General features: G+C 46.3%; 2 protein-coding genes across 5 annotated transcripts; both read left to right on the forward strand.

Moving 5' to 3' along the window:
- The first annotated feature begins 56 nt into the window (after positions 1-56).
- ubr7 (ubiquitin protein ligase E3 component n-recognin 7) lies at positions 57-11,640 on the forward strand. Of its 4 annotated transcripts, none has more exons than XM_078173625.1 (12): positions 57-223; positions 629-756; positions 1,934-2,067; positions 2,260-2,320; positions 6,300-6,395; positions 6,492-6,545; positions 6,640-6,745; positions 8,267-8,343; positions 8,510-8,674; positions 8,783-8,948; positions 9,053-9,114; positions 11,291-11,640. In XM_078173625.1, the coding sequence occupies exons 2-12, from the start codon at positions 637-639 to the stop codon at positions 11,381-11,383; spliced, it is 1,134 nt and encodes a 377-aa protein (XP_078029751.1). In that variant the 5' UTR covers positions 57-223; positions 629-636; the 3' UTR covers positions 11,384-11,640. The 4 variants fall into 4 exon arrangements, with proteins under 4 accessions (XP_078029751.1, XP_033504032.1, XP_033504030.1 ...); XM_033648141.2 differs by having other exon boundaries at positions 74-223; positions 615-756; XM_033648139.2 differs by having other exon boundaries at positions 81-223; positions 615-756; positions 6,640-6,769.
- A 2,828-nt stretch (positions 11,641-14,468) lies between these two features.
- Positions 14,469-16,941, forward strand: LOC117270290 (cytochrome c oxidase subunit 8A, mitochondrial). Its single transcript, XM_033647808.2, has 2 exons — positions 14,469-14,766; positions 16,705-16,941. Exons 1-2 carry the CDS (start codon positions 14,638-14,640, stop codon positions 16,816-16,818), a joined length of 243 nt encoding a protein of 80 aa, XP_033503699.1. The 5' UTR covers positions 14,469-14,637; the 3' UTR covers positions 16,819-16,941.
- Positions 16,942-17,311: the final 370 nt, after the last annotated feature.

Below are 17,311 nucleotides of genomic sequence, written 5' to 3' on the forward strand. Positions count from 1 at the left end.
TATTTCTGTTTTTAAACTCGGTGACCTCTGACCCCAGATTAATGCCGCCAAATACGATCTGCGGAAATGAAGCGGAAGTTGTCATCAGAACAAGCAGCAGCGAGCGGTTTGATAACAAAGATCCGATAAGCTGAACATCAGGCGCAGCTGATTATTGGCTGTTATTGATCGGGTTATTGGCTCGTGCACAGCCGGGTCAGACGGTGTAAACAGGTCCTGTTCGGTAAGTTTGTGTTTTATTACGCAGCTAACAAAGTTAGCATCACTGCGGAGGAGATGCACGTTCACAAATGACGCTAGCTGATGCTAACTAATGCTAACTGAAGCTTGATTTAAAACCTGTTTATCGATTGTTTTCCGATCAGTTGGCAGCTGATCAGACTGATCGATGATCCGAGTAAAACTGTTTGATAATCATGTCATGTCAATCAACTCATCACGTCTCTTCAGAGACAAGCAGAGAGAGACAGGCAGAGACAGGCAGACAGGCAGTAGCATCAGGCTCATATCACAGTAACAGACTGTTTTTGTTGTGTTTATTGATCAGAACATCGATCAGTAAACAGTTGTCAGATGTGACAGCAGCTGGTTTCTGTTGGTCTCTATGGTAACAGACGTAGTGTTGCAGAGCGGCTGATGATGTCAGAGGAACAGACGGTGTCTCTGGTCGATGTTCTGGAGGAGGATGAGGAGCTGGAGGAAGAAGCTTCAGCCGTGTTGGCAGGAAGTGACTCTGATCACTGCTCATATCCTCAGGTGAGTGATCACGTGTGCCTGCCTAACGTCACACTCTCAGGTACAGTCAGGGCTGCTGAACACTTCTTCTTCTGAATACTACTGAATAATACATGTCGTAGTCATCATGTGACATCGGCTCAGATTGTGAGTGATAATGAGTGTCATATGCAGTAATCCATCCATTTATCTTGTGTAGCATGTCATAGTAAACGACAACCGACGCCACGTCTGGCTCGCCTCAACGTCCCGACAGAAAGTCTGTGTTTGATTTTTCTTTTTGTCTTCCACGACTTCTCTCCTTCACCTCTTACAGTGTCAGCTGAGAGAATCCTTCATCTTCTACAGAGGCTTTTATTGCAAAACATTTGCAGGAACTTCCTGTGGAGAGTTCTGTGACTCATAATTTGCATGCAGGACTTCAAATGTAGCTCCACCCATCTGGTGACACTTATTACATTACTACAACATGAGTTCAGCTGGAATATGAACAGACACAGTGACTGAAATAATAATAAAGTTTGGACAAAATAACCTGATGACATCACACGCGTCGTGAAAGACGACCAGTGATGATGGTCGTGGACCAACTCGTAGTGCGTCATGTCTGTCAGCCAAGTCACGGCACGATTTTATGACTCCACAGTCGTCTAATGTGACATAGTGAACATCGGACCGGACAAAACTGTGATGTAGTCTGAACCTGGCGTTTGATCAGCTGAGAGCCAGCTGTTTCCCATCATGCCTTGGGTCTTGCAGTTGATGGAGAGCAGCTGCAGCTCCTGGTTTTAAAAAGTGCAGCTGCCATGATGTCATGAAGTCATCATTGTCCACTTGATGTGTGATGTCAGAGTGAGTCAGGACACAGATCTCACCAGCATGCATTGTGCAATGATCAGTGGTGGTCAGTGTGTCATCTAGAACACGCCTGTAAACACAGTGCGGCCTCCACTTGATGTGTCATGAGCAGGTGTTGTGTAGCGCCACATAGTGGACACAGGAAGTGATATTTGATTCTTTTGTATGATGTCCAACATTCATGAAAATGCATAAACTCCATGGAATGTATTGCTACATTGATGACTCATGTGTAGCGCCACCTACAGGTAACAGGATGTGAGGTCAACATGAAATTGAAATAAGGTCCAACTTGTGTGCACATTGTGCGGTGGTCATATGTGTGTTGTGTGTATTTCAGGGTTATGTGAAGCGTCAGGCTCTGTACGCCTGCAGCACCTGCACACCAAAGGGAGGAGAGGCAGCCGGAGTCTGTTTGGCCTGTTCGTACAAGTGTCATGAAGGTCACGACCTGTTTGAACTCTACACCAAGAGGTCGGTGCTCTTTTAAATGAATCACATTTATGTATCGTCGGTTCTAATCTGACGACTTCCTGCTGTGAGTCAACATGTGTTTTCATGTAAACAATGATGTGAAGACTTTGTGTGGATAGACTTATAGTTTTATTTGACACAGACGCTGATGGATTCATGCAGTCACTGACTCTTCTTCTCTGGTTTCTGTAGGAACTTCCGCTGTGACTGTGGAAACAGGAAGTTCAACGAGCTGCAGTGTAAACTCCACCCTGTGAGTTCACAATAGATGAGACACAATAATGTCAATGATGTCTGTACCAAACACTTCATATACTAAGAGCCCTAGTGCGTTCACACTACATAGTGCAGGAAAATACAGTGTACTGCTGACGCACTCAAAGTTGAGTGTGGACGTGGCGGCTGTCGTCACTTGTGGTACATGCAGAACAGCAGTGCGCGATCTGAGATACGTGGACACACCTGATGAAATGTGCGTGTATCAACACCATCTGAGGATGAATCTACAACTTTATATTACAAAGCAGCAACACTGGTGAAAAACCATGGCGGCAATCAGCAAATACAAATTCATAAAGGGCGGAGCTTAGACAAGATTGGCAATAACGATTTGTGCAACCATCACAGATCTTGTTGGATGAGGAGTACACCTAATGGCAGACGGCACCCCAGACTAACGTCCAAGAACACAAAATTGAAACCACAAAATATCTCCATACTGCTCATCTGTAGTGATCCAAGTGTGCTGCAGCCCCGACATAAAAAGTTGTTTGGAAAAACGTCATATGAACTCTGTTTTTAGCCTCACTGTAGCCTGTAGCTCTGACTGCTTCTCTGTGCTCCGCGCTCACGTGTTCGCGCCTGCGCGAGACCAGCGAAAGCATGAGCTTTGCTCACCCGTGTTTACATCACGTGACACGTGCACCGCAGGGGGAGACAGCAGTAACCACAGAGCTAAAAGATAATTTGCACTACGGTCTTTTAGCAAAGGACAGCCCAACATGTCTGAAGACTTTGAAACTGAGGAGGAACAGCATTTCCGTATTTGTTTGAGCCCGAGTACACGGACGGAACTCAGGCTACTGGACGAAGCAGCCGCCGCAGCTCATGAGCCTAACCCTCAGCCAGCCGCAGAATACCGGAGTCGAGCACTGGAAACCTGGTGGTGTAGTTGTTTCAAATGCAAAGCAATGCCAACGGATGAGGAAAGTCTTTGCTGCTCAGACTGGGAATTGGCGATGCCTCTACTTGAGAATCTGGACATCAGTACTGACGAGACTGCTGCTCTTCAGAGACCGTGCATCACCGATCACCCTGAGCGCGCATACGTGAGTGCGGAGCACAGAGAAGCAGTCAGAGCTACAGGCTACAGTGAGGCTAAAAACAGAGTTCATATGATGTTTTTCCAAACAACTTTTTATGTCGGGGCTTCAGCACACTTGGATCACTACGGATGAGCAGTATGGAGATATTTTGTGGATTCAATTTTGTGTTCTTGGACGTTAGTCGCCATTAGGTGTGCTAGCCGCTCCCCCCGCCGATCTCTGCAAGGGATGTGAGGACTCTAAAACTTCACCTGAGCCTCCCTCGGCATGAGGGTGAGTAGATAATGGCTGAATTTTCATTTTTGGGTGCACTATCCCTTTAAGCTACACTGGGGGACTCCACAGTGTCTGACTGGTGATGGAGGATGTGGGCGGGGCCTGAAAAAAACATCTGGGCCTGTCTGATAATGGTTTGCTCAAAGATAGACCCGAGTGTGGCGTGCTGCATGACTCCTGTGATGTTCACAGCTCTCTGGGCCTTCAGTCGTACACTGAGGTCACCAAACCAGGCTGAGATGCCCGACCGCAGGATGCTGTCAACTGCGGCGCAGTGGAAGAGGAGCAGCACTTCCTGACTGACTCCAAAGACTCTCAGCCTGTGGAGGGAGTGACGACATTGTTGGGGGGCAAATGTGGGGACTTTGAGTGTGCGGTTACTGCAGTGCTGCAGACATGATGATGGTGGGACACGTCTGTGATTGGTCGAACTCCTCCTTCAGACAGAAATAAACAAGCTGAAGTGACGTCAGCGGTGTGAAGCCAAAAAATCCTGCTGGCTGCGGCCAACAGGAGCTGCTTCCTGCTGCTGGCTGAAGGCGCCTGAACCCTCAGACTGATTGTTGTTATAGTCACATGTCATTAATGCCTCTGTGCCGCTGATGGCCGCAGGCGTTATGTTGTTGGGTTGTCCATCTGTCTCATTGGCCCAATTCCAATCTGATCCCTTACAGACTCACTGACTTAGAGGCGCGTTCATGTGAAGTGCGTGAGTGTGTGAGGGCTGTCCCATTGTCAAATCGTCGAGTCAGTGAGTCAGTGAGTGAGCCCTTTATGCCCCCTTACCGTAGGTCAGCATCGATGCGGACTTACGGTAAGGAAATTACCCACAGTTCATAGCGTTGTGACGTCAAATACAGGGGTTGCCCTCGGGACACCGGAAGTGTTGTAAAAAAAAACGAAAACACGGTCGGCAGATATGCAAACGGTAACGTTATGGAAGGAGAGCGAAAAAACAGATAGATAAACAATGAAACATTACATTAACAAGGATTTAAGATGGTTCATAAACACATATGAAGTCATATCTATCTATCTATCTATTGATATAAATAGATATATATTCTTTATGTGTGGAATATATGCTGACAATAACAGATAAATGATCACGCCCAGAGCCGCCAGTGTCAACAACATTTTGTAGAGAGGGATAAGTGCTGTCCCATTCCTATTTGTAGCATCCGGAGCCCTTTCACACTCTCACACTCAATCACTTCCAGCTGACGTCAGTTAAGTCAGTGAGGGTTCAGGGCCTGAGTCTTTAGGGGCCGGATTGGAATTGGGCCATTCTCGTGAACACAAAAACGCTTTATATCTCAAGATGGCCGTCAGGGAGCTTCCTCAAATTTGGCACAAACACCGACTTGGACTTAACCATAAACTGATTAGAATTTTGTGGTCAAAGGTCAAAGGTCAGTGTGACCTCACAAAATGTTTTGTCCATAACTGAAGTAGCGCTGCACGGTATATGCGGTAGACGGTAGAAATGATATAAATTTGGCCCACGGTAGAGATTTGCGCTCTACCGTCCTATCGTCGATGACGTCATCGCACCTGCCTCAGTGTGAAAATGGCTGCGAGCACAGAGACAGCGGAGCAAGAGGAGCTGGTTCACGTCCGTGATTTAGCGTAGCATGTGCAACATGTGTTGCTGGAGAACTTGTGAGTGAGTGAGTTAATGTCTTATGAACAGCCCCGGACTTCTCAGACTCTTTTAGCGACTTACTGCTCAGAGGGAACTCATTCAGCGTCTCCTCTGGCAGCAGCACAGCGTCTCTCCCTCTCCTCTCTCGCCGTGCGCACACGGGAGTTGGTTTTCGGCAAGAGAGTTTGTCATAAACCTTGGGTAATGTAAACCTATGTGACGCTAGGGGCTCCACAAAAAACTCCATATGTGAATGTGTGATAGTTGTGGTATCATAGCAGCCTGTCACAGGTTACAGCGTGATGATTAGAGGAGAAATGGCAGAGCATAAAGGTCCAGGTGGAAAAAACACAACTCAGTCATTTAGGATTTTGCTAAAAGAAGGAAATTACCTTTTGATATAGATCCCAGGGGACATTTTGCACCATAGAGTACTGGGTTTTAATTTTGAGTTTTGAGATCTGCATTCTGCACAATAAATGCTCTAAAAAATACATTATATCTTTGCTTTTGTTGTTGTTGTTTTTTTTTTATCAATTTAGCTTTGCTAAGGGACTACAAAACCCATTCAGAAACACTTCTATTATAACTTTTACACTTAAATTTATACCGCGATATATACCGTTACCGTGAAGGGATTCGATTTATACCGTGATATGAATTTTAGGTCATACCGCCCAGCCCTAAACTGAAGAATTCATACACTAACTCTGACCAAACTTGTCCAACAGGATAAAATAATGAAGGTCAAAGGTCAGCTTGACTGTGACATCATCATGTTTTAACGTCATATCTCAGGAACAGAAGGGGAGACATTTGGTCAGATACTGAATTGGTGACTCTAATCTACATGAGTACTGATGATGATGATGATGATGATGATGGTCACATTAAAAGTCAAACAGGTGGTTCCCACAGTGCATGTTCAGGTCACTGTGAGGACACCATAGACTTACACTGTGTGTGTGTGTGTGTGTGTGTGGCAGGAGAAGGAGGAGGTCAACAGTCTGAACAAATACAGTCATAACTTCTTTGGAGTTTACTGTACCTGCAACCGGCCGTACCCAGACCCAGACGACCAGGTGAGACACATACCTGCCCCTCACCTGTTCACCAGGTGAGCTTTGGTTCCTTTCTTAAACCTGTGTCTCTCTGTGATTGGCTGGTTTTGTCTCCAGGTGGAGGACGAGATGATTCAGTGTGTGGTGTGTGAGGACTGGCTTCATGGCAGGGTGAGTACCTGACACACCTGTCAGCTGTGATGTCACAGTCCTTAGTCTGAGGGTCACTTACGGTCACTGAGCTCACCTGGTTGTGTGTGTGCAGCACCTGGGCTGTGTGGTTCCAGACTGTGTGGAGCTGCAGGAGATGATCTGTGAATCCTGTATGAACAAAAACCCTCTGCTCTGGACCTACGCTGCTCACCTGTCAGGTAAACACGCTGCTCACCTGTCAGGTAAACACACTGCTCACCTGTCAGGTAAACACACTGGGTCTCATTCATGAAACGTGAGCAGAAGGAATTTGTGTGTAAACTGTTCGCAGACGGAAATTTACGTGCATGTCCTCATTCATCAATATTTTAGTAGCTCCGATCTTTTCGTAGCCACTAACAAAATCTACTCCTGCTCCTGACCACTCGTAGTGCTTGTGTAAATTTAGTAAAGCACATAAATATTGCTTGTCACTATTGGAAATTACAATTTTAACTTGTATTGCGCTCTGTTATGTACACAATACACAGATGCCTTTGAAACACGTAATCTAAACATGACAAAATATTAAAAATATAACACATTTAGTTAAATTAGTTGGCAATTAGCAGGTTTAAGATCCAGATTAAGTTCATGATTGTGAATTATCTATGTAAATCGACTCAATAGATTACACGTTCTTTCTACATGTTGAATGATGATAATAAAAATATCCGTAAGGACAGCCGGATCACAGCCTCTTCGGCCTCAGTGCCTGGGTTCAGCAGGAGCAGCAGGTGGTGGAGCCACGAAGGAGCACGCGCCAGCTGAAAGAATTATTTGAGACAACACTCTTTTTTTTTTGTTTTTGTGGCTTTTTCATCATTTGAATGAATAAATCTGATTTGAAAACTGTTTAATTTACGTTGTATAAAACAGAGCTTTAGTCTATTAAGATTCAAATAATTTGAAGACGATGCATACAAACTGCTGTAGGCTATATGTTATCCGTATCATTTGTTAAAATAAATGTTAAATAGCTCTACATTCCGACAGCCATCACTGATTTAGAGTTTATCCATTACGCACAAAACATCTCTGGTTTCCCGTTCCCACTTCATTCAAAACCCCACAAATGAATCTTCTGTTTGTTTGGTGACCGCTGTATTTTTTGTGTGTGTGCTTATGTGTTTCTTTGCCTCCAGTTTCATATGAAACCATTTACGCTTCACCTCTGACACCTCTGGTTCTTTGTACCACGGAGACAACATTAACAGCATCTGTTACCTCCCTCCAGGCCTTCACTTTGCCTGTCCCTGTCACACCACTACTAACTGAAGAAAATAAAATGTTTTTTCTTAAGTCCACTTCACCCAAAATTATTTCAATCTCCGCTTCAGAAAAATTCTTTTTTCTTTCTCTCTCTCTCTTTGTTTGCACCATGACTGACAGGTCGACTGGATTCACCTACACCTCCTTATATGGTGGTCATTGGCTATTCATGGGTGGGGATTTATGCTAATTGATGATTACCGGGAGTGCACTGTCACTTTACGATGGATTGGCATTCATGATCATACACACGTGTTTACGATCAAATCTGAGTTTCCCGCAGCGTTCCTGAATCCGGAGTAGGGAGTAGGCTTTTATGTGCAAATCTACACACAGATTTACTCAGTTTTCATGAATGAGACACAATGTTGTTACACTTTCTGTATCTGTGAAGTACTTCCTGTTTGTGTGATGTACTTCCTGTTCAGTTCCAGGTGCAGCACAAGTGAAGGAGGAGTCAGGAGCTGATGAGTCAAACACAGACCTTCCTAAAAAAGAAGAGAAGGTGAGAGGATCACACTCGTTAACTCATTAAGTCTGTTACCATGGTAACGGCAGGTTATGACATAATCAATGAACATATAACTGGAGTGAGGTGATGATGTCATCCCTTACAGCTGTAGTTGTTTATTGTGATTAAGGTGATTGATTAATAATTGATAATCTGTCAGGGTGATGATGTCATCGAACCCAGCTGTAAGAGGAGCCGTGAGGAGGCGGAGCCAAGCTGCAGACTGAAGCAGCTGCAGGCGACTGGTCAGAAAAGAGTCCAATCAGGAGCCGTGTTCTGGCCGTCAGCGTGGCGCTCCAAACTCTGCTCCTGCAGCACCTGCAAGGTAAAACTCACCAAGGGACTGATGATGTAACTGTCAGGTCATGGTCGGCCCGCAGGCCGCCAGTTGATGATCGCTGCTTTAAACAGCTCATGACTCTGTGTGTCTCAGGAGTGTCTGTCTGAAGCCGGCCTGTCCTTCCTGTTGGACGAGTCGGACACCGTCCTCGCCTACGAGAATGAAGGAAAGAACAACGAACAGAGACAGCAAGGACACGACCCTCTGATGTCGGCTCTCGACAACCTGAACCGAGTGCAGCAGCTGGAGATCATCCACGGTACTACACACAAAACTACAAATAACTCATGTAAAACTACAAGTCCCACAGCTCCACCAGTGTCTGTCGGCCATGTTTGTCTGATGTCCATTTGCGTCTTTCAGGGTACAACGACATGAAGAGTGAACTGAAGGACTTCCTGCAGAGGTTCGCAGCAGAAGGAAAGGTGAGTTAAGACTGAAGGTTGTAGCGACCACCCAGAATGGCATCACTACTCCATTCAGAAAGTTCATTCATTCATGTTTCACACAGACCACACCCTCAATCAATCAATCATCCAATCAGGAATAACCCGCCAACACTGACACCACAGACACGGAAGTTTAGATAAACCAGTGAATGAGAGAGAGACGGCCAGTGTGTATGCAAGAGAAGCGTCATCGTACCCTCGGTCCCGATCGCGTGTTAGTCCGCGTCATTGTACCTGCGAGTGGGGAGCGGTGGCCTGGAGTCTGTGTCAGATGGAGCTGGTGGATTACTTTTCCAAGCCGGATTTTGACCTTCATCTGACCTTTGACCTGCTGAAGCTTAAAGTCAGTCTGCAGTGGTGCTCTAGTTCTTCGGTTTAGAGGGTGTGTGTGATGTGCTGCTGTAGACTGTGTGTTACCCAGTTAGCTGCTAACCAGAGTCCATAGCTGCGTGGGGACTTGTTCTTTAGCTCGGGCGACTGTGCTACGGTGTTAGCTGCTAACTAGAGTCTCACTTTGCAGCAGCTTGTTCTTAGGGCCCGTCCCAATACCCCCCCTTGGCCCTACCCCTACATTTGCGCGTTCCCGCGAGGGGTAGTGGTGTCCCAATTCCTTTTTGCTTGTAGGGGTAGGGCATAGGCATAACGAGGGGTAGTGGGTATGAAACTAGCCCTTCGGAGCGAGGGATTTCAGATACTGACTTGCCAGCGAGGGGTAGACAACACCATGGCTACCACCGAGCAAGAGACGGGAAAAAAAGTACATACATCTGTTGTTCATCAAACGAAGCATGATGAATACGGCAAACGCGATCGGTAGGATGAATGAGACTTCATTGCAGATGTCTGTTGGAAATGTAGATGGCTCGCAGCTTCCTGTTTAAAATAGTTATGTATGCGTGAACCGAACCTATGCGGTGACGTAGTGAGTGGTGTCATTTTGAGGGCCAAGGGGTAGTGGACAAGGGCCAAGGGGTAGTGGACAAGGGCTAAGGGCCAAGGGGTAGTGGACAGGGGCCAAGGGGTAGTGGACAAGGGCTAAGGGGTAGTGGACAAGGGCTAAGGGCCAAGGGGTAGTGGACAGGGGCCAAGGGGTAGTGGACAAGGGCTAAGGGCCAAGGGCTAGTGGACAAGGGCCAAGGGGTAATGGACAAGGGCTATGGGGTAGTGGACAAGGGCCAAGGGGTAGTGGACAAGGGCCAAGGGCTAAGGGGTAGTGGACAAGGGCCAAGGGCCAAGGGATAGTGGACAAGGGCCAAGGGGTAGTGGACAAGGGCTAAGGGGTAGTGGACAAGGGCCAAGGGGTAGTGGACAAGGGCTAAGGGGTAGGGCCAAGGGGTAGTGGACAAGGGCCAAGGGCCAAGGGATAGTGGACAAGGGCCAAGGGATAGTGGACAAGGGCCAAGAGGTAGTGGACAAGGGCCAAGGGGTAGTGGCCAAGGGCTAAGGGGTAGGGACAAGGGCCAAGGGGTAGTAGACAAGGGCCAAGGGGTAGTGGACAAGGGCTAAGGGGTAGGGACAAGGGCCAAGGGGTAGTGGACAAGGGCTAAGGGGTAGTGGCCAAGGGGTAGTAGACAAGGGCCAAGGGGTAGTGGACAAGGGCTAAGGGGTAGGGACAAGGGCCAAGGGGTAGTGGCCAAGGGCTAAGGGGTAGGGCCAAGGGCCAAGGGGTAGTAGACAAGGGCCAAGGGGTAGTGGACAAGGGCTAAGGGGTAGTAGACAAGGGCTAAGGGGTAGTGGACAAGGGCTAAGGGGTAGTAGACAAGGGCCAAGGGGTAGTGGACAAGGGCCAAGGGGTAGTAGACAAGGGCCAAGGGGTAGTGGACAAGGGCCAAGGGGTAGTGGACAAGGGCTAAGGGGTAGTGGACAAGGGGGGATATTGGGATTGGGCCTTAGTCTCAGCTCTTCCAGAGGACACGCCCCCAGCGTATCAGATCCGAGAATACTTTGTCATAATTTTGAATTTTAAATATTTTTTTTTTTATATGTATTTGGAGATGTTTTTAATGATTTAAATGAGTCTGTGTGGTTAATGACACATTTCTCTGTGGTGACAAACTGATCACACATTTTTATTTTCAAACCACCCCGTCTGTCCTCTGCTGATGTCATATGACTGTCCTCTGCTGATGTCATGTGACTGGTCTTCTGACAGGTGGTGACTCCTGACGACATCCGGCAGTTCTTCGAGCAGCAGCAGAGTCGTAAGAGACGGCGAGACGATGCCGGGCGCTTCTACTGCACCTGATGACCTTTGACCTTCAACAATCCTGAAATGACCTTTGACCTTTCTTGACCTCCTGACTGCGATTGTCCTCCATCTTTTATCTTTCTCCTCTTCGGGATTTAAGTTTTTATCTGCAGTTTATTTTGAAGCTTTTGGACTTCCTGTTTTAATGTCGTCTGTTTCAGAGGTCAGAGGTCACTGACATCAGTGTCCGTCTGTGTCGTCTTTGTGTTTCCTTTTTAATGAAAACTAATAAAACTCAATCGGCTGAACAACAACATGGAGTCGCTCATGTTTCAAATCAACAGCTTAAAAACTTTCTGCAGTGTTTCCCTTCTAATATAAAACATCCTGTCTGCAGTTAGATATCAGAGTCTGACCTGAAGTGCGTCACTGTGGAAAAAAAAGATGTCTTTAACATAAAGTTTATGAACTATAGTTAAAGTTTATAATGAAGTGTAAAACTCACCTAAAACTCCTCTCCAATAATGTTTTCCATTGTCAGTCTTGGCCACATCCAGTAGAGCCATGTCACATCCATCTGTGTTTCCATTTTCAGTTTAGATGCGTTGGAGACGGACCGTCCAAAAGCCAGGCCGCCCACCCTCATGCGGGTAGGGACTGCAGCCAAACCAAACCAAACCTCACCAGCCCATGACTGTGGGAAATGGGTGTAAGACAGACCCAGAGTAAACTGGAAGCTATTGTTGGTCCGTCTTTAGTACACATACATGTGTGGTCTCATCTGACAGGTGACTCCCTGAAGTTTTTCCTCCCACAGTCAGTCACTGTCAGAGCTGTGTCACTGATGTTTACAACTTTCAACACACTGAAATAATTTTTTTTATCTTGGCCTGAAAAATTTCTTGAAAAAAGCAGATGACTGGAACTGGGAGAACTGGGAGAACTGGGAGTCAAAAGTCACAGTAGAAAACAACATCACAGAGATTTTACACTTTTTTTTTGAGACGCTTTTCATAAAAAGGATAAAACATGAACTGAACTTATTACGAGTTAAAAAAAAAATCAAAGATAGAAATGTGTTTAGGAGCTCACTGAGTATTAAAAACACACTGGAAAACCTACATTTTTTCCCTTTAAGACAACAGAGGAGCCGTTTGTTAATCATCTCTGAACATGTATCAGTCTGTGGGGACAGGAAGGAGTTAAAAACTCTGGAGCTCCGCAGTGTCAGTAACATGCACAGTGAAGTGGAGCTACAGTCCCAGCTGGACGAGGACATCTAACTGGCCTACTGTCCTTGTCCCAGTATACAAGCACGGCAGGGGAATCCATTTATTGAGCCAAGTATGTGCGACTCCTCTACGATAGGTGGAGATATGCCCCCTTTCAGCTTGTTAGTATTGGACCTTTTTCCTGTTGACCTATTACGTCACAGACCAAACAATGGACAAACAAGTTAGCTACGGTTAGCTAGCAGCTAACTGCTACCATGGTGGACAACTTTACAGCTCTGTACATTTGGTCCGTGCTGTTGAGTCTGGTTTTATGTAACCTCTGTTCATACATCAGTAAACTACAACTATAAAATGAAAGAGAAAAAAATAACTTCATTCACTGGGCCGACTGCCGTCAACTTTTAAGGTGGAACGTTAACTTGTAATGTTACTCAATGCATGAGTTGATGACGTGAATCCATCAGCACACCTTAAATTTCACTGTGACAACTTTGACCATCACTTTAGTTTTTATATGACACACACTTTTAGTAATGACTTTAAAAATATAGATTAATTTGGAGCGGATTATGTGAAGGTCATATATTCTAATCCTCACTTCCTGTGGGCTACAGCAACACTAAACCCCTGAGCTTGCCTGAGAAGGACTAAATGCACAAAGCTGCTATTTTTAAATATCCCATGGAGAGAGACTCTCACTGCAGCCTGTTCTATTTTGTTGTGAAAATGTGGGCGTGCAGCCTCGTTCTGTGGACGATAAACCAGGTGCAGACTTCCATCTGTGTCACCGCTGATGAGGAAATACAGCGAGTGCTGGACGGAGCAGTGAGTGACAACAACCCCGCCCACATTTAAGAGGACTGTCTGAACACACCGAGGGTCTAGGTACCATGTCTGAAGGCTTACTGCTGGTTCCAAAGGGACTGGACTGAAAGGGTTTGGAGGAGATGGTTTAGTGAGAACATGGAAGTTCCTATTCGCTAAAGTAAGGTGTCAATCAGAAGGTCAGGAGTTCGCCTCCATTTTGACAGCAAGTTATCAGCGATATTTACATGTGAACTGAAGAAAGGAAGGATCATTTGTGGAGAAATTTGTACGTTTAAGGACACAGCAGCAGTGTGTGGGTATCTGTGGATGTAATAATGTGTTGGGACTAAATGTTTATCTGGGTTTCGATCATCTGGACCTTTGGGAGTGTGTGAGGAACGATTCTGTCGGGATGATGTTGATCTGTGGATTAAAGTTTCATAGAGTTATAACTGTTTGTGTGTGTGACAGAAGTGTTTACTGAACCTGCTGTGGCGGTCATTTGTTGGCATTGTCAGAATTAACAGCACCGTGAGGAGCTCAGCTTTGTAATGATGAGTTGTCTGAGAAAACAACTGCAACTGATTTCATGTTATCATCAAATCAACCTAACAAGGACGTGAAGACGGGCCATCAGGTTACACATGAGCTCACAAGATGTTTAACAATGTGCTTTATTAATAAGATTATGTTGTATTCATGTCAGATCTTTACTCCAGCTGGGCAGCACATGAACTTAAAAGGTGATGTAGTAACAATATGGCGTCACTTTGTGCTGCGTGTCTTTATGTTTAATGTCATGTGTCGTGTTCACAGGTCGTCTCTTCGTGAAGCTGCAGCTCTGTTTCTGCACATCAAACACTCGTCACATTAACCCCTCGTCCTCCGTCACATCACTCGTCTGTCCTGCATCAGTCCTGTTTGTTCTGCACAGGACATCTAATCAGCTGATTGTTGAGCTGCAGACCAGCTGCTGTTTGCTCCTCACCTCATTTAACAAAGATCAACAAACTGCGTTCTCTAAACTCTGAAGTCTGACCGTCCAATCATCAGCCTGCTGCTGGGACCACTGCACCACCTCCTCCTCCTCCTCCTCCTCCTCCTCCCCCTCCCCCTCCTCTTCTCCTCCCCCGTCTGCTCCTTCACATTCAGCCTCAGCAGCTCTCAGTGGACACATCATCATCATCATCATCATCATCAGCGACAGTCAGACAGACAAACCTGAACTCAGAAGCAGCCAATCAGAGTCCAGCATTTGTTGCCGTGACGATGGCGAGCGGCCTCCTGAGGATGATGGGAAATGTTTCTGTGTCCACTCTGACTCGTCCCAAAGACATCCTGAGGGAGACGAAGAAGACGATCTACAGCAAACCTCCCAGGAACAAGATCGGAGCCACGGTGAGTCTCTGTCTGTCTGCCTGTCTGTCTGTCTGCCTGTCTGTCTGTCTGTCTGTCTGTGTGCCTGTCTGTCTGTCTGTCTGTCTGTCTGTCTGTCTGTCTGTCGGTCTGTCTGTCTGTGTGTCTGTCTGTGTGTCTGTGTGTCTGTCTGTGTGTCTGTGTGTCTGTCTGTGTGTCTGTGTGTCTGTGTGTCTCTCTGTCTGTGTGTCTGTCTGTGTGTCTGTGTGTCTGTGTGTCTGTCTGTGTGTCTGTGTGTCTGTGTCTGTCTCTCTGTCTGTGTGTCTGTCTGTGTGTCTGTCTGTCTGTGTGTCTGTCTGTCTGTGTGTCTCTCTGTCTGTGTGTCTGTGTGTCTGTCTGTGTGTCTGTCTGTCTGTGTGTCTGTCTGTGTGTCTGTCTGTGTGTCTGTCTGTGTGTCTGTGTGTCTGTCTGTGTGTCTGTCTGTCTGTGTGTCTGTCTGTGTGTCTGTCTGTGTGTCTGTGTGTCTGTGTGTCTGTCTGTGTGTCTGTGTGTCTGTGTGTCTCTCTGTCTGTGTGTCTGTCTGTCTGTCTGTGTGTCTGTGTGTCTGTGTGTCTGTCTGTGTGTCTGTGTGTCTGTGTGTCTCTCTGTCTGTCTGTGTGTCTGTCTGTGTGTCTGTCTGTGTGTCTGTGTGTCTGTGTGTCTGTGTCTGTCTCTCTGTCTGTGTGTCTGTCTGTCTGTGTGTGTGTCTGTGTGTCTGTGTGTCTGTCTGTCTGTGTGTCTGTCTGTCTGTGTGTCTCTCTGTCTGTGTGTCTGTGTGTCTGTCTGTGTGTCTGTGTGTCTGTGTGTCTGTCTGTGTGTCTGTGTGTCTGTCTGTGTGTCTGTGTGTCTGTGTGTCTGTCTGTCTGTGTGTCTCTCTGTCTGTGTGTCTCTCTGTCTGTGTGTCTGTCTGTCTGTGTGTCTGTCTGTGTGTCTGTCTGTCTGTCTGTCTGTGTGTCTGTCTGTCTGTGTGTCTCTCTGTCTGTGTGTCTGTGTGTCTGTCTGTGTGTCTGTCTGTCTGTGTGTCTGTCTGTGTGTCTGTGTGTCTGTCTGTCTGTGTGTCTGTCTGTGTGTCTGTCTGTCTGTGTGTCTGTCTGTCTGTGTGTCTCTCTGTCTGTGTGTCTGTCTGTCTGTGTGTCTCTCTGTCTGTGTGTCTGTCTGTCTGTGTGTCTGTCTGTGTGTCTGTCTGTCTGTCTGTGTGTCTGTGTGTCTGTGTGTCTGTCTGTGTGTCTGTGTGTCTGTGTGTCTGTCTGTGTGTCTGTGTGTCTGTGTGTCTGTCTGTCTGTGTGTCTCTCTGTCTGTGTGTCTCTCTGTCTGTGTGTCTGTCTGTCTGTGTGTCTGTCTGTGTGTCTGTCTGTCTGTCTGTCTGTGTGTCTGTCTGTCTGTGTGTCTCTCTGTCTGTGTGTCTGTGTGTCTGTCTGTGTGTCTGTCTGTCTGTGTGTCTGTCTGTGTGTCTGTGTGTCTGTGTGTCTGTCTGTCTGTGTGTCTGTCTGTGTGTCTGTCTGTCTGTGTGTCTGTCTGTCTGTGTGTCTCTCTGTCTGTGTGTCTGTGTGTCTGTCTGTGTGTCTGTGTGTCTGTCTGTGTGTCTCTGTCTGTGTCTGTCTGTCTGTGTCTTTCTGTCTGTCTGTCTGTTTGCCTGTCTGTCTGCCTTTCGTCAGACTGAAGAATCTTTATTGATCTCATATCACTCGTGTTTGTCAGAATCAATAATCAATAATCAGTTTGACCTGAACAGGAAGTTGATTTATCAATAAAGGTTGATTGAAGCTGTTTAACTTCCACATGTGGTTCTAATCAATACGACACTGATCAGTTATTTTCCTTTCAGTCATCGATCAATGAAATCAGAAAACTTAAACAGTTTATAGATGATCGATTATTTCCTGATGATGTCATGTGATGTGTCAGATCTCTTCTCTGATTGGTTGTTTTTGTCTCGGGCAGCAAAGTTTCTTCGTCATATCGGTGTTTGCGGTGGCCATGTTGACTCCGGCCGCCTGGATCCTTCATCACCTGCCTGAGTACCGCCAGAGGTCCCACCAGACGCCCAGACACTGACCTTCATCCTCCTCATCATCATCATTGTCACCACTGACAGCTTCACCCATCAACGCGTTATAAACTATAATCAATAAACGTATCAGATCAATGTTTCACATTTCATCATTAATATTAATAAACCCAGTGACTTCATGTTCCTCTGTGTTCTGAGTCATCTTTTCAAAATAAGAGTGGCCTGCTTTATTTTGTTAAACCTTTTTGTCCTGGTTGTTCTGGATGTTGATTCGTTGTCTGTTCGTCTCTGGTTGAACATTGAAAATGAGGACATTGTACAAACAGGAAGTGTGTGTGTGTGTGTGTGTGTGTGTGTGTGTGTGTGTTTGAAGATAAAATAAAGCTTCAGTTTGTGTTTGTTTAGTTTGTTCTGCTGGATTTACAGAGTTAATCACTTCCTGTTTGAGAACATCAGTTCCCACAGAGACGACGTGATTAAACCTGGAAACCTCTGAGCAGAGAGGAGACAGGAAGACTTCATCTTCATCACCACCAT

The sequence above is a fragment of the Epinephelus lanceolatus genome, chromosome 13 (assembly GCF_041903045.1).
Source record: "Epinephelus lanceolatus isolate andai-2023 chromosome 13, ASM4190304v1, whole genome shotgun sequence".
NCBI lineage: Eukaryota > Metazoa > Chordata > Actinopteri > Perciformes > Serranidae > Epinephelus > Epinephelus lanceolatus.

Excerpts from the sequence above, each read along its gene's own strand:
- ubr7 (XM_033648139.2), top strand. The coding sequence starts at position 637 with ATGATGTCAGAGGAACAGACGGTGTCTCTGGTCGATGTTCTGGAGGAG. Across the intron at positions 2,068-2,259 it reads TTTGAACTCTACACCAAGAG|GAACTTCCGCTGTGACTGTG; the intron begins GTCGGTGCTCTT and ends TGGTTTCTGTAG. Across the intron at positions 6,770-8,266 it reads ACACGCTGCTCACCTGTCAG|TTCCAGGTGCAGCACAAGTG; the intron begins GTAAACACACTG and ends CTTCCTGTTCAG.
- LOC117270290 (XM_033647808.2), top strand. The coding sequence starts at position 14,638 with ATGGCGAGCGGCCTCCTGAGGATGATGGGAAATGTTTCTGTGTCCACT. Across the intron at positions 14,767-16,704 it reads GGAACAAGATCGGAGCCACG|CAAAGTTTCTTCGTCATATC; the intron begins GTGAGTCTCTGT and ends TGTCTCGGGCAG.